Raw genomic sequence first — 23,700 nt, 5'->3', positions numbered from 1 at the left:
CCACACAGTCAATCTTTAACAAGAACTTCCTGAATGTTAAACAAACAGAGTTGTCTCTGATGGAAGGAAAAATGGGACATCAGCATCAATGAAATTCAGTGAGAAGACGAGAGGAGACATGGTTCAAATGAGCTCTCAATCTGTATCTTTCTCCTCTGGAGCACAAGGTAGCCTTAGGACTCTACATGGATTTCATTACCTGAGCTTCATATCAACCACAGAGAAAATATAGCTAAATTATTTATGGACCAGTGAGACCAACTTAATCAAATATTATAGTATTTGGCGATACTACAGCATCGAGTGTAGGAGAGTTTCATGAACACTTGATGCCTTACAAAACCATTACTGGTGTCCTAGGAAAACTCATGACATTTGTTTCTATTGCATTTGTGTTGTTGCATAACACTTCAAGCAGCCCCAACAGTGTTCTGCAGTTTGACATGCTACATTTCATTTAAAACAGTGAAACAGTGTCTTCTATATATATATAAACTAGATAGATTTTTTTGTTTTCTGCATTCAAATGTACAAAGAAATAAACAGCATGATAAATATTCAATATCAACATTTGGGTGTTGATGAAACAGTTCCACGCAGTAGAATAATAGTCCTCCGGAGCTACAGGTGTATAGATTCTTAAAACGTTTATTGCAAATACAGTTGTTCTTTATCTCATCAAACAACGAGACTATTGAATCTGCCAGCGCAGAGCCTAGATAGGGCTTTCTTCTTATTAGACATATATTCACCTACACATGAAATGGCATCACCTGGGTATGGCAGGGCATGACTGCTGCCAAACATTGGTCACCGAGTAAGTTCTAAAAAAAAAGCATTAATTAACAAACAGAATCAAGAAATAAGATATTAAATTAGTTGTTAAAATAGTAATACAAATGAACAAATAATACACATATTTACTTTTATACTGATTTTAATTGATTATTTATAATTATATTACATGAAGTTTATATGACCTCATGTTGATTGAGAGACTATTAAAGGGAAAAAAGAAAATTCTGTCATTGTTCACTTACCCTCATGCCATTCCAAACCTTTACATTTTTTTTAATGCAGAGCACAGAAATAGATACTGTATTTTGAACAATGTTGGTAACCAAACTATTTTAGTTCCCACTGACTTCCTTTGCTCAAAATACCCTCTTTTTTGCTTCACAGGAGAAAGTAAGTTACACAGTCTTGGAACTACATGAGATTGAATAAATTATGATTATATTTTTGAGTGAACTATTTATTTAACACTTTCACATTGTATATTTCACAGTGCAGGATAAAGCAGTCAAAATGTTTTATTATTATTATTATATTATAATTTTTATTTTGCCAAAAACTAAATAGGTTTTCATGACTATTTTACACCCTGTCTTTAACTTTTAGAATTAAACAGGCTATATTTGCTGCAACACCCTTTAGACACCTATAAATATGGCGCTTTCATACGTGAAATGAGATGTATGCTAATTTGCAATCTGCAGTTTTCCTTTTGTTTGCTCTCTACTTCATTAACAGCCTTTTTCATCACATTTTGTTTACCTGGCACACTTCACACTTCATGTGCAACACAATCAGCCAAGAATGCTTAAAGAACTTAGAAAGCTTTTCTAACACATTTTTGACTTGTGTATTCCAGGATGTGCAGAGCATCAGGCGCTACACAAAGCTACATTATACCCACACATTACTCTTATCATTTGTTCTTCTACTGTTAGGAACAATAGCATGTATTCTACTTTCTATTACCTCACTGTTAAAGTTTCTTAATATGGGATAGTATGAATTTGTGCTGTTTAAATGTATTCATCTGGCTGACATCAGAAATAATCTGAATTATTATTACATATTTCATTTCATTCAAAAGCCATATGAAGTTATAAAGCCCTCAGTCTTGTTTTTTAAAGGGGGGGTGAAATGCTATTTCATGCATACTGAGTTTTTTACACTGTTAAAGAGTTGGATTCCCATGCTAAACATGGACAAAGTTTCAAAAATTAAGTTGTACGTTTGAAGGAGTTCCAAAAATACTCCTTCCGGTTTGTCACAAGTTTCGGAAAGTTTTTTTCGAGTATGGCTCTGTGTGACGTTAGATGGAGCGGAATTTCCTTATATGGGTCCTGAGGGCACGTCTGCCGGAAGAGCGCGCGCTCCCGTATAGCAGAGCACTGAGAGCACAACAGACTTCACTGATCAGAGCGAGAGCGTCGCAAAATGTCACAAAAGAAGTTTGTTTTTGGTTGCCAGGGCAAGACAACCCTGCACAGATTACCAGAAAAAAACAGCATTAAGGGACCAGTGGATGGAGTTTATTTTTACAGAGCATCAACGGAGTTGTGCAAGTGTTTTTGTTTGTTCCCTGCATTTCGAAGATGCTTGTTTTACAAACAAGGCCCAGTTTGACGCCGGATTTGCGTATCGTTTATTTCTTAAGGATGATGTAATACCAACGAAAAAGGGTCACGATCGTGTGTTTGAACCGCAGGCGGTGAGTAAAACTGCTTCAAATATCTCTGCCTCCTTGTTAGTGCGTCCGCCTCCCATGCCGAGACCCGGGTTCGAGCCCCGCTCGGAGCGAGTCGTTGCTGCTGCTGCTCTCGTTCAGTTTCAGCCTCGGGATCTGATTCTGGATCATAAATATACGCTGAATCTGACTGTAAGCCATGGTTTGTTTTGGATGTTTTTTTCCTCATGGTAAAGTCACAGCTTCCAAACGCTTTGCATTTCACCCCCCCTTTAATCTCTGCCGTGTGATTTCTCTCTTTCTCTCTGTCTGTCTCTACCCTTGGGTTTCAGAACCACACCAGCATTAATTAAAAGTCTCTCCAAACTGGGCTATTTATATCACGCCTCCATCAAAACAACCTAATGTACTCCACAAAAGAGGCTTTTTGGAGGTGGATGTCCCTCAACTTAAAGTAAAGCCTAATAAGTCATTGACAGAATCAGGATGGAAATGCTTGTAAATTTTACTAGCTAGATTGTCTCTGCTTTAATGGTTCAATGCACTTCCTGTCTGCTGAGCCCCTCAGCCCTGCTCTCAGAGGAAGCAAGATCTAGGAAATCTATATTCATCCCAGCTAGAAGTTTTTTTTAAAGCGTCATGTTGTATGTCTCAGCATAACAATGAACTCACTGCCATAGCAAATCATCAGTTTATAACAGCCCTGACTAAACAGTGCCTCTTCAGTAACTCGCACATATACAGTATGAACACACAGATGTCCTTTTCAAAACATTCCCTGTTGCTATGATACCACAGAGACGGTATTAGCATTGGATATTAATTGGATTTCACAGTTCAGATGTGACTTTCCAATACAGAGTTAGAGGAGGACATCAGGCAGTGTGTGTGTACTGTATGTATGCATGTGCATGTGTGTAAACTGATGCAGTAGCATATTTTGCAGAAAATGCATTGCAGCAGTTTTATTGCTCACAAGTCTCTAGGAACATTTGTCATAATTATAGCAAGTGCACACACACACACACACACACACACTCTCTGTTTATATTGGATGGTTTAGTGAGCACCATTTTACTGAACGGGATCCTATAAATGAAGCACCGTTCAGCACCTGGCCTCAGGGATCCAAATAATTGTAACACTGTGTCACATAAATTATTTCCCCCCACTTCATTTCCTTTCTGGCTGACTGGGTTCGGTCTTGACAGTGTGTGCTGGTGAGCCAGAGCAACTGGAGCAAATAAAACCGTTCTCTCTTCCTCTGCCTTCTCCATATTTCTTCCTGCACACCTCTTCATCAAACATCATTTGTCTGAAAATGTCTCTTCCTCTCTCCCATCTGGCAGACAGGTAGTAATCAATTATAGCAGATGCTGGCAATGGATCACATTGATGGAAATGAAAAAAAGAGGGAATTATTGAAAGAAAATAAATAATACTAAAGAAAGAGCCTCACTTTGTTCATTTCTGGTTGGCGAGGTGTGGTTGAGTCGGTCTAATGAATCCATGCTGCCCTCTTTCAGCACGTAATCAAAGCTCAAGATGAACATCATGACAACACCCTCTTGGTTCTTCACGGGAATGATGTGTGTCACACATAGGAAGTCTGATCCTGCAAACATAAAGCGACAAAAAAAACATTATCTTTTGGTTTAGATAGCAAATCAAATCCTACCATTATGTTCAGTGAGCATTTTGCATCTTAAAGTCACCATTGACCTCGGATTATTAAGAGTCATTAAATGAATAAGCTTAATTAGCAGAAGTGTACAGATAAATTACCAGAGGCAGAAGGTGGTTATGGAGAGCAGGTTATATTTGCTACTTAACTACATATACAAACATGCAGTTTCGGGTGTAGATGTTGATGCTCATTCAGTTTGACAGCTTAAGGATTCATTCCTGACAGGCAAAGATGAGGGTCGCCATGGCAACTATAGGGCAAGACAGCCCTTGAGAAAAGCACAATGGAGCCATGGCTCGGATCTGTCCTCACATTTGTTAGAAACCTGTGGATTTGAGTTGATCATAACCGGGGCACAATAGCTGACATGCTAATTAGACATTGGCCTCCATCTCTAAAGTCGCAATTATAGTCATCACTGTCATAACTATTATCATTCATAATAAAAAAAAAAAAAAAAAAAAAAAAAAAAAACAAGCACCATCTTTAGAGAAAACCTAGATTATTAAAATATCTTCCAAGGAGGCTACCGGATGACCATTTTTTTTTCAATTAATTTTATTCTTATTAATATAATTTAATGTTATTATAAATATATTAAAACAATTTAACTTAATTAAAATGCTAAAAACTTTAAAATCATTTTACCTCAGACACTGTTAATAATATATAATAGTTTGCACCCTGATCACAGTTTATGTAATTATATTGCTGATAAATAACAAATTAACCTTCTAAACTGTATTCAGTCATGTCCCAAATTTTGGTAAAAAGGCTTGATATCTGGTTTATCTGATTGCATATGCCTGATTGCATATGATTGCATATGCCAGATAAAATGAATAGAAAACAGAAAAATAATATAATATAATATAATATAATATAATATAATATAATATAATATAATATAATATAATATAATATAATATAATATAATATAATAATTTGTCATTCTTAGTAAGCACCTCCTTTCACTGACTATTTGTTTAGTTGAAGAATAGTTTGAAGTTTGAAGAGTTTGATTTTATACTCTACACAGTATACATGAAAATTTGATCTCTGTTTTACTGTGTCACATCACCAACGGTCACTGTCACTCAAAAAGATGGAAACTGCGACTTCAGGTCTCTGCAAATCGCTGTCAGTGTGATCGCCCTCTCAAGACGATGAGTTCATCTGCTTTGATGGCTACTCTTGTCAGTTTATTGAGAATTATCTCAGCAACAATCAGAGAACAGTACAGAGTTTACCATGACAAGAATTCCCTGTGTGATTATTCCGCCCTGCAAGAGCAGCCTTTGGGTGTGAGTCTGTAGAATCAGCTCAATTTAGAATGAACTTCTTTGAATGATCGCATATCAATTAGAAAGACACAGAAAAAATAAATTGTGTTTGTTTGTCTGCTTTATTTGGCCAAGTGATCTATAAATAAATCTGAGCTTTCGTCTAGTGTGCCCAGTGTTTCTCTGTCAATCTGTGATATTATTAGCGGCTGTGCACTCACACACACACACACACACACACACACACACACACACACACACACACATACACACACACCACAGAGCATCTGCAATCAGCACCTGCAGAACATCAATAATGCACAAACACACACACACACACACACACCTGGAACTAACGACAGCAATCAGTGCTTAAAGAGCTCAGATAAACAATATCATCATTATGGCATCTACAATGATAGAGCTCAGAGAACAAAGTTTTTTGAACTTCTGTGCAAATGCAAATCACAGTAACTGCTGTATACATTTGCTCGAAAATGAATTATGATTGACCACAAATCAGTCTAATGTGTCCAGTGACCCAACAATCAAACTGGGGTCCAGGACTCCCAAGGGGTTGTTGCAGGGTCTACAGAAATTTTCAAAAGAAGTATAAAAAATAGAATAGAAAATAATAGAATAGAATACGAAAAAGAGTATAGAATCAAAAATTGTAGATGGTAAATAGTTTCCAGGTATTATTTTATACAGCATAAATTGGGTGTTTTATACATGAAAAATATTGCTGCCTTTATTTTGGGGGTTCTCGATCATTATATTTGAGGGTGGTATTACATTTTTTTAAACACCCCTAACATGCTATATGCTAATGGATTGTCTGCAGTTATCGCTTTACTATGCACATGGTAGACCCTGAGGTTCTGAATGGTCTAATGGTATTCAAATTATTTATATAATTTAAGTTGAGTGGCCATTATTATTTTTCAGAATGGACAATGGCAGTCTTGGATGTTTTGTAGCACAAAATCTGACTATACGGATAAATAACGAAAAATAACCGTAATTTTCATTCTTTAGGCTATTTTATCTACAGCTCATTAGAGGTAGAATTCTTAAGTCACATAAAGAATTGCCAAGATGATATTTATTGAAATGAATCAAAACGAATTAACAAGAGAGAGAGAGAAAACGGCAAGCAAATGTGAAGTTTGCTAACAAGTGAAACATGTTGGATTAATAAAAAAAAATATTTTCGCACAGCTGTATAGACTAGTTAGTAGCCGGGACTGTAAAGTCTTAAAATGAATGATACTGATAATGTGTAATAACGAAATTTAATGTAATCTATCCCTCTCTTTTTGCAGTTGAAGAATGGAATACGAGAGGCAGGTATGCACAGAGAAAAGCAGGCTATGACCCCTCTACTATATCACTGTCAATATTAGCACATAATGCAATACATCCTGGGACAGGGAGAGAGCTGCAGCTTGATTACTCTAGGCCATGAGAAAAAATCTGTAAGAAAAGCATTTTGAGCTCCAGTAGTTCATTTTTATATGTTACCATGTCAGAATCTGGGTGACAGGCAGATGTTTCACACTCTATAACAGCCTTTCTACCTCTACATCTTGAATCCACTTCCTCTTCAGAAAACCAAAAACTGTATATTGTGTTCAAACATCTTTATTAATAAATTCTAAGAGTGACAGAAATGACTGAGTACTATAAAATGATAAAGACTAAAACCGAAAGCATCTACAAGCTCATTTTTACGCTACATTATCCTGAAAGATATGTAATATTTTACATAAAAGTGCGATCTAAAAATATCTACAAAAAGAAACTGTCTACAATGAAGTGGATTTGGATTCTTTGCATATTGGCTTAGCTCCGTGTGGAATAGAATATATTGCATGACTGAGCATAAATATCCATTTTACAGCAGAAAATGTTTGTGGAGTGTAACAACCTGTCAGTTTAAATCTCAAATAGTCTTGGTTGATTATGTTCGGCATTAACCTAGGTGAGAGGCAAATTGAGGAAACCATCAGGCTTGTTTGTATGTGTGCGTGTGTGTGTAGACCGAAAGCACAAGAGAAGCTTAAGAGATTAGCCCTATGGAACGGAATAAGTGCTTTAGACGCTTGAATTTCATGCTGCTGTGGTGCCATTTTAAATTAATTAAGCAGTCTAGTAGGGCAGATGAAAAATCCCCAGCATACTTGTATATTTTTAAATGTATATATATATATATATATATATATATATATATATATATATATATATATATATATATATATATATATATATATATATATATTTTTTTTTTTTTTTTTTTAATAAAAAATCACATATTTTTATTATATTATTATATTATACTATATTATGAATATCCACAAAGGGATCTTTTTAATTAGTAAACACAAATGCCTTTGCTTGATGTAGGACATCAATAGGACACACAGGATAATTAATTCTGGTTCTCAGTTTGAGAAAGTATTTGATGGTAAGGGTATAGGTTCTGTGCATATGGCTGTGAATATACACACACATAAACAAACATACAAATGTTTGTGCAATTTGGACTTACAGAGGTATTTTAAGATCACTTCATTACCATGACCTCTATAAATAAAGAATCGTTCTGTTGACCCAATGACGTCTTAAAGGTAATGTGATCTTATGCTTGTCTTGAGTGTGTAAAGCAGGAGAAACCACAGTCAAACTAGCAAGATACACTGAGAGAGGTTAACAGGGCACATCAAGCTCTCAGCATTAATGAGTTTAAACTATTAAAGAGTTAAGCCATATTAAGACTGCTATTCAACTGGTATAAAACTAACAGACCTGTTTTTTTTAAATACTCTATTTATTGATGATCAATACCACCAGTATCTCCAATGTAAACATGTTTGTTTTCAGGTAGCCTAGAAATGTGTTTTTATATAAAAAAAAAAAGTCATTTTATGGGTTAAATCAAGTAGGAAATAGATTATAAAAAATTTATTGTTATCAAGATACTATGAGCTATTTCTACCTGATCTGACCCTTATGATGTACCATAATTCTTGTAACCACATATATAGTCAGATTACAGATTACTTTGGTACTTATTGTAGCCCAATATTGTCCTATTGATTCAGTCATTTTAGATATAATAATACATTTTTCTTGAATAATTCCAGTATATTCAGATGTTACCACATAAAAGTGCACGTTTGATAAACAGTATTATCATGTAATATAGAAAACACTGGGGGCCCTATCTTGCACCCAGCGCAATTGACTTTGTACACCGACGCATGTGTCATTCCTATTTTGCACCCGCGCAAAGCGCGCTTTTCCCTCCACAGAAGCACGTCGCTAAACTAGTGAATGAACTTGCGCTCCCTGGGCGGTTCAGCGCAAAAAGGAGGCGTGTTCCGGCGCAAACGATCCCTGGTGCTATTTTGCTGTTCCATTAAACAATTGCGCCACTGACCAGAAAAAAACCTAGGGCCCTATTTTAACGATCTGAAACGCAAGTGTCAAAGCGCGAAGCGCAAGTAACTTTGTGGGCGGGTCTCGGCGCTGTTGCTATTTTCCCGGCGGGATAAATGGCTCTTGCGCCCGGCGCAAATCTAAAATGGGTTGGTCTGAAGTAGCTTCATTATTCATAGGTGTGGTTTGGGCGTAACGTGAAATAAACCAATCGGAGCGTCATCCAACATTCCCTTTAAAAGCAGGTGCGCAAGTTCCATTATGGATTGCTATTATTATGGCGTATTTACCAGGCGCACGCCAGGAGCGGTTCACAGCCGATGAGACTGATGTTCTTGTAAGAGCAGTGAAAGACAGAGAAGTTGTGTTGTATGGGGATGGGAGAAACCCACCCAAAATAGCGTCGGTTAAACAGGCGTGGGAGGAAATAGCCACAATTGTTTCATCGATTTTTTTTTTTCCTGGTTCTTGACGGACAAACAAATTTGTCAGATGTCCTTATAAGGACATATATATATGTATATATATATATATATATATATATATATATATATATATATATATATATATATATATATATGTATATATACATATATATATGTATATATATATATATACATATATGTCTTGCCACTATCGGGCAAACAGGTCTGATCCTTAATTACTACAATTAGCCTGAATAATTTGTAAGCAAGATTTCACAATGATTTCCGTCATCTCATGTGTTAATATTTTTTTAGTGTAACAATTTATGATTTGCAAAAATAACTGTTGCATCTGTGTAGATTACATGAGCAAAGTGTATGCGCGTTGTGCACGCTATACATTATGGTCAAGCATGCGCCCTTAAAATAGCATAATGAACAACGCGCAACGCGCCACTGACTTTAGACTAGGTTTTTTCTGGTCAGTGGCGCAATTGTTTAATGGAACAGCAAAATAGCACCAGGGATTGTTTGCGCCGGAACACGCCTCCTTTTTTGCGCTGAACCACCCAGGGAGCGCAAGTTCATTCACTAGTTTAGCGACGTGCTTCTGTGGAGGGAAAAGCGCGCTTTGCGCGGGTGCAAAATAGGAATGACACATGCGTCGGTGTACAAAGTCAATTGCGCTGGGTGCAAGATAGGGCCCCTTGTCTAAAGTCAGTGGCGCGTTGCGCGTTGTTCATTATGCTATTTTAAGGGCGCATGCTTGACCATAATGTATAGCGTGCACTGCACAACGCGCATACACTTTGCTCATGTAATCTACACAGATGCAACAGTTATTTTTGCAAATCATAAATTGTTACACTAAAAAAATATTAACACATGAGATGACGGAAATCATTGTGGTGTGCCACGAAGATGTGAAAAAAATAGGCATAAAACTAGCTCACAAATTATTCAGGCTAATTATTCTCCCATCCCCATACAACACAACTTCTCTGTCTTTCACTGCTCTTACAAGAACATCAGTCTCCTCGGCTGTGAACCGCTCCTGGCGTGCGCCTGGTAAATACGCCATAATAATAGCAATCCATAATGGAACTTGCGCACCTGCTTTTAAAGGGAATGTTGGATGACGCTCTGATTGGTTTATTTCACGTTACGCCCAAACCACACCTATGAATAATGAAGCTACTTCAGACCAACCCATTTTAGATTTGCGCCGGGCGCAAGAGCCATTTATCCCGCCGGGAAAATAGCAACAGCGCCGAGACCCGCCCACAAAGTTACTTGCGCTTCTCGCTTTGACACTTGAGTTTCAGATCGTTAAAATAGGGCCCTGGGTCTCACACACTAAAAGTGTGCATGCACAAATTTGTGTGTGATATCTACGTACAATTTTTCTCATGCACCAATCATGATTCATCAATACTAAAAGGAAATTTTAAATGTACAAATAAAAAAACAAAAACATTCAGAAAAACTGAAATAGCATATGGCTTTCTAAAAGGGTTTGCTGAGAAACAAAAGGCTGTGTAGAAACCCCTTTTTGTGTTTTATGCAAATTATGGTAGCTTATTTAGAATACTCCAAATTCATTAGCATTAAAGTGAAGTTAAGAATACATTTCTGTGCATGTATGCATGTGTTGTGAAATAGACAGATTATTTTGGTGAGTAGTTTTCCTTTGTAAATAAATACAAATAATCTGCAATCATTAGTGAATGAGACCAGCTGACTCACTGGTGCACCTTATTTGCTTGTACATTTAAGCATGTACATGTTTTTTTTCCAAAGTTTTGTAAGAAAATTTGACATTTTTACTTTCCAAGCTGAACAATCTGCTGTTGAATGTGATCATAGCCACACTGTTGTTTAGCCAGAGAATAACTTTTTCTCAAAGGAAATTGTTTTGTTTTTGATGAAATAGTACTGTTGTGTAAACCAGCACTCTTATTTTAGCAGCATGGTTATGGTTTTATCATGCTGTTTTCTTCCAAGCTGCATTGATCAGGCTACCATCATACCATGAGAGTAAAAGAAATTCAGCTCAGGTTGCAATTTTCATTTCCCACACATTGCGTGTCCTGAGGTGAACTATGTAATGTGTAAGAGAAGAGCTGTTAAAGAATTTTGCAGCTCCCCCAAATTGGTTTTCACCTTCATTTACAGCAGACACAAGACACAGTTACACTGTCTGTGTGTTACTTTCCGTTGTTACTTGAGATGTTAAGCATTCGTCCCGTTAAAGGTTGAGCTTTGCTTAGAGAGAATTTTGACTAAGATAATGCATTTACAGTTGCACTACTAAATGTTTTGGATGAAAAGGCAGCTCAACTCTGAGCAGGAACTCTAATTAATAATGGCTGACAGGTCATATGAATCACATTTATTCCCAAGACAATATTCCCAATGTTTATCTTAAGGTCACATGCTTTCTAATCAGAAGGGGATGATCATTCTGTTTTCTATAGAATGAGGTTACTGAAATGATCTGAAGGAGTGTGTGTGTGTGTGTGTGTGTATGTTCATTTTCGTCTGTATATGGACATACAGAATGTATTAAGCTCAGTTCTTGTTTCAAGACGATGGAAATTTCATTAGAGTCAATTTCCTCTATCAATAATTAAACCTACAAAGCCTGTGGAGACTTCTTTAAACAGAGTAATCCATACACACCTACACACCAGAACACACACACACACACACACACGTTTGTTTTTGTGAAAAGTGGGGACATCCCAAATGTAATGGTTTTTATACTGTACAAACTGTTTATTCTATCACCCTACAAAAACCCACCCAACCCTCAAAGGATTTTTTGCATCTTTACTTTCTCAAAAAAAAAAACTAATTATGTATGATTTATAAGCGATTTGAACAACGGGGACATGGGTTATGTCCTCATAAGTCACCCTCTCCTTGTAATACCTGTGTCATACCCATGTCATTATACAGAGTTGTGTCCTGATATGTCACACACACACACACACACACACACACGCACACGCACATGCACACACAAGCACACGCACACACACACACACACACACACACACACACGCACACGCACATGCACACACAAGCACACACACACACACACACACACACACACTGGTTCAAGCACTGATTGGTGACTGATTGGTCTTTGAGGAGCGTGTGAAAGGTTGGTTATTACTGTGCTACAGGAGAGACAGAAAACACTGTAATCACACACAGACCAGATGGGCAACATGTCAGAAAGTCCATTATGAGCTGCTTCTGTGTACTTTTTCCAAAAATGGTCAGGTTTCAAATCTTGTGAACTCAATATGATTTGTTTTACTTGTTTGTCTGTATGAGTGTAAATTTCCAGGACTGCCCAACTATTCACAACCCCCAAACAGTTCTGTCATTAACTATAGTGAAGACCTATTTACATTTACTCATTGCATGTCTTGTATGTGTCTGCCTACTAAGGTGGCTTGAGTGGCTGAGTCTTGGAATACATATCAAAGGCTTTTATACTTTTAAAGTGATTGGGCAGAAGCATGAAGTGACCTTGCGTAACTACACGCAGACTAAGGGTTTGTTCATACTTGTAGCTCGGTTCGTTTGTTTCGTTTGGTCTAGCCTATTTAGTTCTGGTCTTCTTAGAATTCATATTGGCATTTTAACACTGAACTAAAAGGCATAGGGATATGTTCACAACCTAATTGGTCGGCTTTTTTATGACATAGATTTTGTGACAGAACATACCGGACATCCAATGCTATGTGTTGGGCTAAATGCATTTGTTGTATCTAAAATATTGGTGTCAACCTTATGTATTAAAATACTATTTCACATGAGTCAAAAACATTAAAAACAATACATATTTTATTTAACTATGTATATTTTTATACTTAACTAAATACATTAGGTTATTCAAACAAAACTGAATTCAAGGGTTACTGTAGATCCGATAGAAATAGCTCCTTAAGCTTTTAACAAGGTGACACACAATATGCACACAAACTCATTGTTTAGCCAGCTCTATGATGGTCAGTATGCATGTTGTTATAGACTGAGACTAGAATGAATATGGCCTGTTGTCTTGTAGAACTAAAGATGAGGCCAGTCATGTTAACACAATCCCAATCTGACTGTTGAGCTCATGGGTTCAGAACGACTATCTGTATCTCTTTACAGAGCTCTAACCCTCATCTGCTCAGTGCTTCTCTGATTCAACTCACAGTGATGAGACAAGGTTTGTAGTCTGCCAGAATGAATACATGAGGATGAGTGTGTTTACGGTCTGGTAGGAATAAAACATGTCAGTATTTCCTCAAACAAACCTGTAATATTCTTGTTCCTTTCACAGAGTGTTGAAAGCATTCACAATCTGACAAAGCATTTTACATATGTGGTATAAATAGTAATGACTAGTGCTGATAGTGTTAGTTTCTGCTATATTCTGCTATATTGGGTTAACAGTACAGCAGTGCAGTCTGTGTCTCTGTTCCCCTGAGCAGAGACTCCAAACACCATACCTACCAAAAGCACAAGAGCTATAAATACCTCTTTCTGTGTGTGTGTGTGTGTCCTCCTCTCTCTTCTGTCTCTGCCAAAGTGAAACTGTAACATTTAATCTGCTCATAATAGAAAGAGGATCTGCATCGACAGATTTCAGTTTCACAGAATTAAGATACAAGATGCAGAGGCACATGCGTGAATAATTCTGATTTCATTAGAAAATAAATCCACATAATCATGTGTGCTAGAGTTTGGACAGAAGGGAATAACTGAGTCAGATGTTGAAGCAAGTGAATTTTGAATGTATGAACAGATTGTCATTATTTGCCGTTCATCACCTGATTTCTGTACCAAAAGCATTTATACATCCTTTGACACAGTTGTGTTCGGTCTTTAAAATGACTGGTACATGGAGCTGAGTGCTGATTGGAGGAGCCTTGTGTTAATAAACACAGCTCATTAATCATACAGAGAGGCCTGCAGGGCAACATGACAGCATATGTTCATTAGCAAAGCAAAGAGCAAAGAATAAAAGACATGAAGAGTCACGGGTCACTCTTTTCTAAACACTTCCTCATCTGACAATATACACAGTCATAAACCAACACTGTTATTCACTCCAAACCAAAACCTCAAACATCATCTAAAAATCATATCTGATCACACTTTATAACTTCACTACAGCAGTAACAAAAAATATAATGCTTAGCAGATTAATGGTTCATACACAATACATTTTATTTGTCTTTATTAGTCTTAGTATTCTGATGTGCATTAACTAACAATCTGTTAATAACTTTATTATATTTTCTATTGGTATTTTTAAGAATACATTCTCAATAAGACTTATTCGAGAACAGCAATTTACAAACACTCAGAAGAGAGAAGGATTGTGAGTAATGCATTGCAGCATGAAAACATACAAAAGCTGAATGCAAAAATACAGTAAGAAATAGCTTTAGCTGAATTGAATTATTTATTTTATTCCTACTGAATGAATGAAATCCTTTGCGGCAGGGAATTTGCCATGCCAGCAGTGTAGGATAACAGTGTCCTCTCAGACAGGAGGTCTCAGAAGAATTATGCAGGGCTATCACATTCTACTGCAATATAAATGCTAAATAAGGCATGACCCATACTCATGAGGACTTAGCTTGGTTTGGTACAGTTCTGTGTGTGTGTGTGTGTCTGTGTTTTAGGCTAATGTAACTGAATAAGCTCTAATATGACCACATACTCTTAAGAGTTATTCAGTGGTTCTTTGCAGCAAACCACTTCAGCAAAGAACCCTCTTTTGATCAAGAGCATTTTGTGTTGTATCCACCTTATCTTTCAATGTGTAAGTAAACACTTTTCTGTGCGAGACGTCCGGTTCATTGGCATTGTAGGGAAATAACGAGAACAATAACAAAGTTTAGTAAACAGTAAAACAGTTTGAACCACAAACCAGTGTGTTTATAGTTAAGATAATACATTAAAATAATAAGGTAAGATACACCAGTTTGTAATATCAAGCAGCAAAAGGAGCCATTTTTTACAGCTAAAAATAGCTGGAAGCCAGACACATTAAATTTACAAGAGGCCAAGCCCACTCTTCCAGGAAAAATAAAATGGATAGGGCACTTGGTTTGGCTATATGATTCTCTGGTGATTAAAAAATGTTCTTAATGTTGCATTATAGGTTCTTCAGATCAGTGTAATAAACATAAAGTTTGAATTCTGAGTATGGGTCACCATACTTGGCTGTATGTCACGTCACATAAATAGATAACACCAGAAAAATAAGAAAAAAGCATTTCAAAATGATAAATAGGCCACAATTATATCTTTCTTACTCTGAGATTATTATTATTATTATTTTTTTTTTTTTTTTTTTTTCAGATTTGTGATTAGACAAACTATACCGAGGCATTAAGTTGGCTAAATTTAATTTGAAATGTAATATGCAAAATGGCATTTGAGTATTTGAACTTATATTTCCAACATACATATGTGCAAAATGAAAATGCAGATTCAAATTCAATACTGGATAAAACAGTTTTGGAAAGACTCAAAAAAGCACCAGTATCATACTGTAAATAAGCATACAAAACAGTTTGTTCTCATTTTATTCGTTATTCTTATGAATGTGAATAGAAGAATGAAAATCAAAGAAGGTAGGGAAACAGAGGGCAAGACAGATGCTTTCTAAAAATGCTACACGCACCTGCTCATCATTGACAGTGTAATGCATTCACAGCAGAAGCCACTAAACTCACTATAGAGAGCAGGTCCAGAATGTGCTGTGCTACGGCTCAGTGAGAGGAGAGTAGCCTCATTTACACCTCAGAGAGAGAAGTGAATTTATATGTGGTCTCTGGGGTGGAAACCAACAAAATCACATGTCCATTAGGTTATATGTTCATATGAAGTATAAGAGACATACAGAACAGATTCAACATTGGATAATGCACTATTACCAGTTTACACTTTCGCTTGTGGTTATGATTTCCGTGCTGAAGGAATGAGGTTTTTGCCCTGACAGATCTGAGCAGGTAGAGTCTCCCATTGTATTGCTCCAAAAAATCATCATGAGAGATCAAAACTAAGGATGGAAAAATAAGACGGGAAGACTACAAGAAGCATCTTGCCATGCACAGCAGTAACCAAATGAGAAACATAAGAGCAGAATATTGATATTACTGAATGAGAGAATTCTCAGTGGGAGGACAGGGGCCTGATTTGTGCTGTTGCAAAGAAGCTTGATTATGTATTTATTTAATGTATTAAATATAAATCCAAATAACCTTCTGGGACTCAGCAAATAATTTTAAAGGATATTTGCATTTTCTATATTCTCTTTAAAACTGACTGACATAACAGTTTAAAAATTATACAGGAAAAGAGTAACCAAGTTGCATATTATTTTACAATTACAACTGTGTTTGACTGATTTGCCTTTTTCTTGCAAATTAACGTACAGTAGCAAAACTAATTCAAAGCAAATTATAGAGTGCATTAGTGCCTGCTCACTTTTCAGAGACATTAGTTCTGCAGCATTTCCCATTAACTTTTCCCTTAGGGATTTTTAAAAAAGTCTTTGTTTTGTCTTTGCCATGAACCAAGCCAACCAGCTACAAGGCGATAATATAAAACAGTACAAGACTTAACATCTTTAACAAGGCAAATATCTAGAATTCCAGAAAGCACCGTGAATGACATAATCAAATTGAAAACCATGGAGACATAAAAAAAGTTTTTGATTATATCTATTGAAAAAATATATTTTAAATTTAACAAAAGAACACCATTATAATAAAAATAAGCTGAAATCATGAAAATGGATGGCTTCAATAGAAGTAGCCTACCTCAATTAACAAGATTGCAGAAAACCTGTCTTTAAAGGTTTATAAGTTATTATTAAAAATCAGTTTCACTATGGAGAAAATTTAGTTTTTACTTTTGGAACTCAGCTGTTGCACTCTATAGCCTCTTTTACACATACAGTCTTTACTGGTAAATACCATTTAGAAATCATGTTTGAACCAGGCCTTTTCAATAATACAGTCAATTCTTAGGAAAAGCAAGTTTTAATGTTACTATCAGATTACTGTTATAATGCTGTGTATTAACAAAGCATAAGATTACTGGTATGAGCACATACAAGGTCAGGATGCACTAATGTAAGAAGTAAAAAAAAATCATATTGCTATGTACTGTAATGTTTAAAGTAAGCTCTTAAAAAATAAAAAAAAATAAAACACGGGTCTCAAGACCCTCCCTTTCTTACCCCTTGCTGCACAGCAACACTGCAGTTTGATACTATTGTGCAGCGTCTCATGTTTTTTTTACCTATAGCAAAAACATATTCTGCGTGATCGGCCATTTCTGCCTGTCACTGGGAAGTCAAAAAGATGTTGTTAAATTGGACAGATGTGAAACTAAAGTTCTTCTCCTCAACCAGGCGAATGAAGACAACAGCGCAGTGTTTAAAGGTCACATACGATGACGGGCATCACAGATTTTACTTGAATTTTAGAGATAATGTTTTAATGATCCCTTAACAGTTAAAAGCCAGAACACTGCTGCTCGTGTGAATAGCACATTTTTGTATTTAGGGGAAAAGTCAATCTGGTAATTTTACAGTAATTTACCAGATTTAATGCATGTAAGGGGCTTATTATGATCTTGTACAAGAAAGAACAAAATCTATGTCCTCTGCTGGGGACATGTAGTCTCTCACTACAAGAGACACTAGAGCTGAACAGGATAAAAAATGGTCTCAGCTCTGAGTAGTTTCCCTGTGATCTGAAGCAAAATTGTCGAAGACAATAGGAGCTGTCATTTCAGTGCTGACTTTAACTTACTCTGCAATAATTTAAACACGCTGTCTTTTGCTCTCTTTCTCTCTCTATCTTTCTCTCTATCTAACTCTCTCAGTTTATATTCCATATCCCAAGTATCGGTTTATTCCTAGAAAGACCATATAAAAGGAAATAAAGGTACTATTGAATAATTAAAAAGTGACATAACCCAAAATACATTACAGTGACTAAAAGAAAAATACACTGGAGAATGTTTTCCTTTTGCATAATGAACAGAAATTTGACTCACAAATCAAAGTACATCATTAATGTGGAATTTAAAGCTGAAAAGGATCATTTCTGTGCCACTGCGATCAGCAAATGGAACTGCAAAAATGATAAATGCTTTCAAACAGGTTTAACTATCCCTGTCTGACATTGGTCATCAACACATGGCCCCGCCCAAACCTCAATCTACTGGCTAAGAAGATGTTTATATGTCAGTCTAGTTGGGATAATTAAACAAATAGGAAGGGAAAAAGGGAAGTCGTGGCCTAATGGTTAGAGGGTTGAACTCCCAATCGAAGGGTTGTAGGTTCTAGTCTCGGGCCGGACGGAATTGTGGGTGGGGGGAGTGCATGTACAGTTCTCTCTCCACCTTCAATACCACGACTTAGGTGCCCTTGAGCAAGGCATTGAACTCCCAACTGCTCCCCGGGTGCGGCAGCATAAATGGCTGCCCACTGCTCCGGGTGTGTGTGTGTGTGTGTGTGTGTGTGTGTGTGTTTACTGCTCTGTGTGTGTGCATTTCGGATGGGTTAAATGCAGAGCACAAATTCTGAGTATGGGTCACCATACTTGGCTGAATGTCACTTCACTTCACTTCACTTCACTTTCAAATGTCACATTGCAAAAGTGCGAATCAACTTAATAACATACATATAATTGTTTAATGAAATATTTTCTGCAGCATTCTGTATAAAACATGAACTGGGGGTCATGAACTGAAATCTAAATAATTCCCAAAGAGGTCATTTTTCAATAAAAACATCCTGTAAGTTCTAAAGTTCTGTAACTAATTTTTTTTTTTTGTTATTTATGTGTTATAAAAATACCATAATATGTTTGCAGATATTTAAGAAACATGCTAAGTTAACATGTTTATCTGAAAAACAATGCTACAGTCAGTTATTCTCCTTTAAAAATATATGTTCGAGTCCAGAATGTCAGTCTTTGTTTTGGTTTATGAAGTGCGCTCGTCATCAATCTGGCAACCTGTGTTCCACCAAGTTCAACCACTTGGTGTCAATCCTATATACAGCACCTTTAACCTAAATCACAGAAGCATCCATCTATGAAGGATGTAGGCTGTCAAATATAAACAACTGTTAGCCAATCATAGCAGTGCGCTTTGCTTCAATATTCCACCTCGATTATTCAAACAGAGTGTTCCGATGACGGGGTCAAAACAGGACAGAAAATAGCCAACCCGATCTCACGACCACACTCGTACAAATTCATACAATTGTTGCCAAATCGTACATATTTTACGAGTTGCACAATTTGTATGAATTTGTACGAATTACCTACACCTAACCCTGCCCCTAAACTTAACAGTCACTGGGGTTTAGACAAATCGTATAAAATCGTACGAATGAGGTCGTACAAATTCGTACGAATAAGCCACCTCGAAAATACGTATGAATTGGCCATGAGATAGCGTTGAAATAGCATATTACTTCTAAATTATGATGTTTTTTAATGTAAAATTATGATAAGATTATGATAAGTGGACCTCAGAGAACAGTACAAAATAATAAAAAGGCAGTTAATGACCCCGATAAGCAAAGGGCTTTTTTTTTCTTTGATTATAATAAGCAAAACATTAACCAACAACATAACATTCAGTAAGCATAACCCACATCTCAGGTTCATTAAATTACTTTAAACAAGTAAAGCTCATGCACTCACCATCCTTGCGATGATAGGTGATCTCCACTTTGCGCTCCTCTGAGCCCATGAGAGCCTGTGCTACCTGCGCAATAGCGTGCCGATTGGTCAGCTGTCCGTGCAGGAAGTCACAGGTGCATGGCTTCTGCATGATGTCCGGCCTGGAAAAACCTGTCATCTCACAGAAGGCATCATTGCAGTAGATGATGGCACAGTTCTGGACACGTGCATTGGCTATGACAAATCTCTTGTCTGTAGAAACAAGCAGAAAAGAGAGTTATTGTGATCAAGAAAGTAGGTAGTGGATGTGAAACAATATAGTAAATCATTTTTAAAGCTTTTATAAAAATGTTACTTTTCCTGCCATATGTGCACTTGTGATTTTGGCAGAGTGTACCTTTAGATTAGCCAATGTAGGATTGTAAATTTGAGTCATCCGACCTGTAAACCTTGCCAAATTTTATTACATTACTCTGGCAATGTTTACATGGACAATTTTGTTTAAATCAAAATGAAATTATTCTGATCGATGAATCCGAACGTATTGTTTATATGAATGCTAAATAAAGTGATTGGGTTTATAGTCATTTATATGTCATATTATATGTTTATAGTGTTTATACTGTATGTCACAAGCTTTAATGTCAAATTTGATCTTTTGACATGCACACAATGCACTATTGTATTTCAGGAACTAATTAGGAGACGACGTGCTAATAAAGCTTTGTGCTGTGCTGCTTTTATCAAGCAATAAAATCACCCATTCCCATGGCCAAAAGAAGCAGTCTGTGGATGAGAGTATGAAGTGAGGACTGATGGGATGTTATTCTGTGCCACTTCACAGACGATGAGTGGAAGAAGAATTTTAGACTAACATGACAGTCATGACACATTATTCCACAAAAACAACAGCTCCTTCCACGCTTCATTCGTCAGTACGCCTTTTCTTCATCATTGCACATGCGCAGTACTTTCCGATTTACATGTCCCATCGATCAGATTAGAAAAGGTCTACATCACACCTTCCAATCCGATCAAAATTAAATTCGGATTGAGCTCAGTTGGATCGATTCATTTTTTACATGAAGGTTTTTAAGGCCAGTTGAGCCACGAATCTGATTAATAATGGATTAGTCGGTTGCATTTGCTTGTTGATTTACAGTGTAAATAGAAGTGAATAGCAGTCTCTGCTGTTCACACCACTTATCACATAAGTAAAAAAAAAGGCAATTTGTATATAAATAATATTATAACTTTCCATCTATGCATGATGGAAAGAAACTTCAATGCATCACTAAAATGTGAGATTATGGAACAATTTTAAGGAATATTTAGGATTCAACACAAGTGAACCTTAATCATACTGTTGATTACCACTTGTCTCTCATTTTCTTAAAAAAAAAAAAAATGCAGTTAACTATGAATAATTGCTAATTGGGCTAATTTGTACACTTCAATATTGCAAAAGTACAGCCACAAGACAAACAATATGTGTTAATGTGATTTTACTTGGAAAAAAACATTTAGTAACCTTTTCCAGTTTTTATAGTCAAATATATATTACAGTTATATTCAATTCAAACTGTAAAAATTTAACAGAAGAATTGATGTACAGTACTGTATTGTACTTTCACAAAGTAAGCTTCACATTTCCCCCCCCAAAACAGTCCCAATTTATTTCAATTTTAGAAACCTCACCTCTTCTTCTTTTTAAAGAAAACTCAGGACAAGCCAACATATTGTTATTATTATTATTATTATTATTATTATTATTTTGTGGTAACCAACACCTATTGAGATGAACTGAACCTGGCATATTTCTTTAAAAGAGATGTGCACAAGTGTCTTGTCAACAAATGTCCTTAATATTTTTCTACCAGAAACTGTCCTTCTCTATTAACAGTAATATTAGAGAGAAAACAGCAGCGACAGTAAAGTCATGGAAGAGTGATATTTTGGCAGTGGACACTGGGCCCCTCAGCTGAGTGCCTGTGGTAGTGTGAGTAAACACATTAACACTCAAACACAACACAAACGGTGACATTTTCAGATACTGACTTGACGTTTGCTGTACACTGGATGACATAAACGGAAAGTTTCATACCTACTGGAAAAAGACTTCAGACACTATCCAAAATCTATTGCGCTGTTAACCACTTAACTAATCAATGTTTACATCAATGCGAAACGGTAATAGAACGCTAAAGAATCAAAATATCTATTTCTAATTTTGGACATAGAAGTAGGGATTAAACAAGTAGTTCAGTCAGCGCGTGGAGGTACATTCTCGCCAGTTTAGAGGTCACAATCACTAAACAATAAACCGCAATTGAGTCGCATCTTATTGTTGCAATGAAATAATCAAACACTGCTGCAACATCTGGAAGATGATACTCACTTTGACCCTCGAATTTGCGGATAATAATCCCGAGAAACGTGTTCTGTGGCGCAACGTGACCCCGTCGCACCGGCATGTTTGACGGCTGGTTGTGCACGAGAGCCGCTCGATCGCGCACCCCTTTAAAACCGTTGGATGAGCTTCACGAGCACAGCGCGAGGAAACGCGTTTCTTTGTGAGGGGTCATTCCGGTGACTTCTTCTCCTTCTCTCCACCGTTAGATGGTCGCTTAACGTGATTCATTCCCGTTTTTGTCTTCACCGGTAGTCGTTGTTTGAAACGAAAGACGAGAAAACGAGGCGCTCTGTGAGGAGGCTGCGGCTCTGAGCAGCATCTCAGTCGAACTGAAACAGCCACAAACGGACAGCAGTGACGTCTGTCTTCGCGAGGGGACCTGTGCAAGGAGATGCGCGAGAGAAGCCCGGGAGGAGGGCACAGTTCACACGGAACGCTCTCCGCAAACCACGTCAAACAACACAACACATGGGGTTTTCTTTTTCCACCTTTAGGATATCCATGACAGTGAAATTCAGAGCTGCTGCGACTAAATTAAACAGGGCAATTACAGTGTTATCTGGATGGATCTATAAATTAAAGAGTGTTTATGCACAAATGTGACAGCAAATGTAAACTTTAAAGTGCCAAAACATGAAAAGTAAATAGGTTCGACCTTTGCAAAGTGCATATTCGCATGCGTGGTACATTTGGGACTGTCCATGGTGCTGGAAATACTCCTCTTTGAATAGCAGCTATCCCGAGACCGTTCCTCCAATATTAATTACAAAAACATTTGAAGGAAAGAGAGATAGATTCCACATTAATAATACAGACCACAGAAAAGCAGTTTATGACATAAGAGCCTTCACAATAAATGAAGAGCTTAAGTAAAAGATAAACTGAATAACAAGAGATAGAAAAATACAACAACTTATTCATAGTTACAAGAAATGTATTTGTATATATCTTTAGAAACCTATTACATTTTTTATTGGTAGTTAAACAAAAATATGTGAGCATTGAGTGTACCTCAGTCAAAAATTGTGACAGGAAGTGAGCCCGTAAATTTGATTATGTATAAAAAATTACCAAAGAAAATGAAAAAGCTGAAAATTACATTCTTTAGAATCAGATTTGTTGGCATTGTCAGTGTTATAACAAATAATATCTTTCAAATTAAAAGATTGTGGGGTTGGGGTGCATTGTTTAAATGGGTATAAGTCAAACCAAAACTTCTGAACCAATTTACAAGTAAAAAAT

General features: G+C 36.6%; 1 protein-coding gene across 1 annotated transcript in view; it reads right to left on the bottom strand.

Moving 5' to 3' along the window:
* Window positions 1-22,776, bottom strand: part of kcnh7 (potassium channel, voltage gated eag related subfamily H, member 7) — a 49,815-nt gene extending 27,039 nt beyond the window's left edge. Inside the window, 3 exon segments of the mRNA XM_052600655.1 lie at window positions 3,939-4,094; window positions 20,067-20,297; window positions 22,444-22,776. Coding sequence (XP_052456615.1) covers window positions 3,939-4,094; window positions 20,067-20,297; window positions 22,444-22,519 — 463 coding nt within the window. The 5' untranslated portion in view covers window positions 22,520-22,776.
* Between the last annotated feature and the right edge of the window lie 924 nt (window positions 22,777-23,700).

The sequence above is a fragment of the Carassius gibelio genome, chromosome A6 (genome assembly GCF_023724105.1).
Source record: "Carassius gibelio isolate Cgi1373 ecotype wild population from Czech Republic chromosome A6, carGib1.2-hapl.c, whole genome shotgun sequence".
In the NCBI taxonomy this organism is placed as follows: domain Eukaryota; kingdom Metazoa; phylum Chordata; class Actinopteri; order Cypriniformes; family Cyprinidae; genus Carassius; species Carassius gibelio.
The sequence above is the reverse complement of the archived record's forward strand: the minus strand, read 5'-3'. Positions and strand labels throughout refer to the sequence as shown.